General features: G+C 53.2%; 1 protein-coding gene across 1 annotated transcript in view; it reads right to left on the bottom strand.

Moving 5' to 3' along the window:
* Window positions 1–1265: 1265 nt before the first annotated feature.
* Window positions 1266–3452, bottom strand: part of CCNF (cyclin F) — a gene marked incomplete at its 5' end in the record, with an annotated part of 10119 nt that continues 7932 nt past the window's right edge. The window contains 4 exons of the mRNA XM_010143690.1: window positions 1266–1729; window positions 2287–2456; window positions 2635–2765; window positions 3061–3160. Of these exons, the coding sequence (XP_010141992.1) occupies window positions 1266–1729; window positions 2287–2456; window positions 2635–2765; window positions 3061–3160 (865 nt within the window). The remainder of the gene's footprint in view (window positions 1730–2286; window positions 2457–2634; window positions 2766–3060; window positions 3161–3452) is intronic.

Genomic DNA, 3452 nt, shown 5'->3' with positions numbered 1-3452 from the left:
GCGCTGAGCGCGGGCTTCACTCCCAAGCCACCACTCCCTTCCCCAGCCCCAGGTCCGCGGGGACCAGTCCCTAAGTGAAACAGAGAGACACCACTATTATAAAAAGTCGTTTATAAAAAGTCATTACACGGTGTGTGTCTGAACTGCTGCCATCTGCCACAGTAACGAGTCTGAGTCCAGTTCCAGTGTTAATTCAGCAACGTCTCCTGGAAGTCTTGTTCCTCAGCCTTCCACCTCTCACCACCTGGCTGGGCAGAGGCGGCCGCTTCCCGACTGGCCACAGGCTGAAGGAGCTTTAGCTCAGGCCATGAAGCTGAAGGCAGGGGAGGTGGCTTCTCCAGCCCATGAGTGAAGCAGCACAGGTTTCATTTTTGGCAAGAAAAGCAGTTGCTGCCCTTACAGGAGCCAGCAGCAAGGCCTGAATTTGCGCTGCTGCCGGGTTCTAGTGTTGAAGCGATTCGCGCTTCCCATGAGGTGAGCAGAGAGAGCAAGGCAAACCAGGCGAGACGGGGAAGAGGAAGCTGCGGGCTGGAGGTGGCAGCTCAGCCACGCCATTGCAGCAGAGACCAACTGCTTGCAGCGATCGTGCTCCTGCAGTACGGGGCAGTGAAGCAGTAAGGCACAGGAGGAGGATTTTTTGGGTGAGGAAAACGTGGCAGCTAGAGCCAGAGGCAAATGGGGTTTAATACCACCCGAGAGGTAGGCAAAAAAGCAGCTCAGACCTGCAGCGAGCCTTCATTTACCTCATGATTGTAGCCGTAAAGACCTCGTATCAGTGCAGCAAAAGGTACAGGCACAGGAGAGGGAAGCACCAGCTGACCACAAGTACCTGGCCACAAGGAGAAGGCAGCACAACCTCAGAAAGGTCTTTCAAGTGGAAGAATTCAAGCATAGTGTTACATCAGTAACTCAAGAACCAGAGTCAGTTCCTTTCTTCTACAGTGCCAGGCCTCGCAGCGAAGCACGGGACACGACAAGTTCTTCTCTATCACCAAGGAGGAGCTGGTGAGGTACGACAAAAGTGAGTGATCAAGCTTCGTAAGTGGAGAAGAATCAATTTGCAGAGGATCAGACAATAGGGAGCAGTGAAAAAAAGCAGCTATGGAGGAGGGAAAGGGCCCGAAGTGAGCTACAGAGCTAGAGGACAGGCACAGGGGAGGGAAGGGCTCTTTCTGGAGGTATTGGCAATTATTTGCTATCATCCCTGTATGACTACAACGGAAATGCTGTTTCCAGGATCCTAGAAAAGGAAAGAGCTGGAGAAATCAGAGGCTTAAGAAGCCCAAGTTCGCCCTTTCCTCACTGTGTCCGGCCACATTTTTTCTCTTGACTTGCCTCCGGTCGCACTTGCCCTCGCCAGCCCTGGCGCTGGCTGGCTGTAAACATGATGCCAGGGAGTGGGGCGGGCACGGCGCCCGGGTCATGGCACTGCCGAGGGACAGTGCTGAGGTAGGTTTGAGGGGTGCTGCGAGGCTCCCTTCCACAGACGATGTAGGGCTGGCACTGCTGACGGACGCGTAGCCCGAGCTCCCTTCCAGGGGGGGATTTCTAGGGGTGAGATACTCCGAAAGGCTGCGAGCATCATCCGTCAGCTCAGCTTCCCGGAGTGGTGCCGCGTGCCCAGCCCACTCTGCAGAAAGGTTGTCTTCGTCACTGGAGTCCTGGCAGCAGTGATCTGCGGGATCCACGTAGACCACCGTCACATCCAGGATGCCACTGGGGCCTGTCACTGCCGGACAAAAAAACAGAAAGGTGGGTTGGATGTGGCCATCACCGAGCGGGTGTTCAGCACAGGATTCAGCAGAAAACCACCCGAGTAAGAGCATGAACCTGGTCTCTAGTGACACGTGGCTGTGAGGGTGGAGCAGTAAGTTCACCCTCGTGTAGCAAGCACAGCATCTTTCCTGCCCTCAGAGTGTTTGGAACAGTACTAAGAGCTGTTCAGGAAACAGCCGGCCAGTCCCGGAGTCAGCAAAGCCAGTGGGTAACACCGTGTTTCTAACGGCGGCTGCTAGCACATTTGGCCCACTTGGTGGGATCTGAAAACAGTCTCACTTTGACTTTGTGCTGAGCAGCGACAAACCCGTCATCCCGCTCTACAGAGAAAGAGAATGGACACCTCACAAGTGGTTTAACAGTTACAGCCACTGGGGAAGGGGGGAGCTTCTCCTGCTGGCCATCGGCTGAATGGTGAGGCCTCTGTTGCCTGAGCAACGGTTTAAGCAAAGATGAAAAGACAGTTCTCATTCTCTGGTCTGCTTTCTATAAAGAGAGTAAGCTCCTCACCATCTCCATCTCTCTCGCCTTCACTTTCCTGATCACCTTCGTAACCGGAGCAGGAATCCAGGCTCCAGTCCAGGAAGTTATCGAGGAGACTTTCTTCCTGGGTGGACAGCTCTGCTGTGGGTGTAGTCACAAAGCTGCCCCGGTCGTCCTGAATGCTGTCCTCCCTCCTCCTGCAGCGAGAAAATCCCACAGTCACCCACTTTTGGAGCTCTTTGCCTATTAAAAATGGCATGTCAAGGTGGTTACAGAAAAATGGATCACATTTCAGAACGAAACCTCAGGACACTAGAGAGGAGGAAAAGCTCACGCGCATCTTCAGCGACATTTGGGGTGAGGAGTTATACTGGCCTTTTCGTTCTCTTGCCGCAAGGAGAGCTGAGGAAAGTCTGGATTTCCACCACGTTCATGTGCAAGGGGCTGGGCTCTGGGTCCTCCTGTTTCACACCCAGCAATGAGCAGAGCTGGCTGTAACTCATCATCTGAAACCATCAAAGAGCCAGAAGGAATTAGACCACGAGGTTCCCAGAAGGAGCCAACAGCCAGAAGGAGGCTGTTTATTCTCTAGGAGAAATCCCCCAGTGAGTTCTTCCCCCTCGACGCAAACAGCGCCGTTACATCCCCCACAGATCACGTTTAGAACTACTGTTTTCGCTGATCCTCTCTCCTCTGAAAGGCTAAAGTTTGACCCCACTTCCCAATATTTGCAGCTTTCTGCATCTGGCTGCGCGGCAGCTCCGCTTGGGGTGTCAGACACCGAAGGAACAGCTCACCCACCTTTTCTTTTCCTATTTCTTCATAACGCTCATCTTCAAATCGTTGCTTCACTGCGGTTAAGGACACCTGCCTGTAGTCCTTTGGGACATCGTCGTGGAAACTGGAAAGAGAGTAAAGCCCCACCTCAGAAGGGACTATACAAGACAACGTTAACCACCCCTGCCTGTTTAACGCCCTTTCCCTCCGTCCATCTCAGCTCTGTGCTAAGGAAGGTGGTGCTTCAGCTGGCCAGGACACGTGGTTTCTAAATGTACCTTCCTTGAGGTAAACAAGATTTGCTTTGTACTCTTTAAAAAAATGAGCCACTTTTGCTCCTGAAACTCCTGAAGCTCCTCAAAATCAGCCAGCTGCAAACTTCGGTGCTGTTTGGCGAGCTGACATGTTGCGGAGCG

Source organism: Buceros rhinoceros, unplaced genomic scaffold (assembly GCF_000710305.1).
Source record: "Buceros rhinoceros silvestris isolate BGI_N320 unplaced genomic scaffold, ASM71030v1 scaffold14179, whole genome shotgun sequence".
Taxonomy (NCBI): Eukaryota; Metazoa; Chordata; class Aves; order Bucerotiformes; family Bucerotidae; genus Buceros; species Buceros rhinoceros.
The sequence above is the reverse complement of the archived record's forward strand: the minus strand, read 5'-3'. Positions and strand labels throughout refer to the sequence as shown.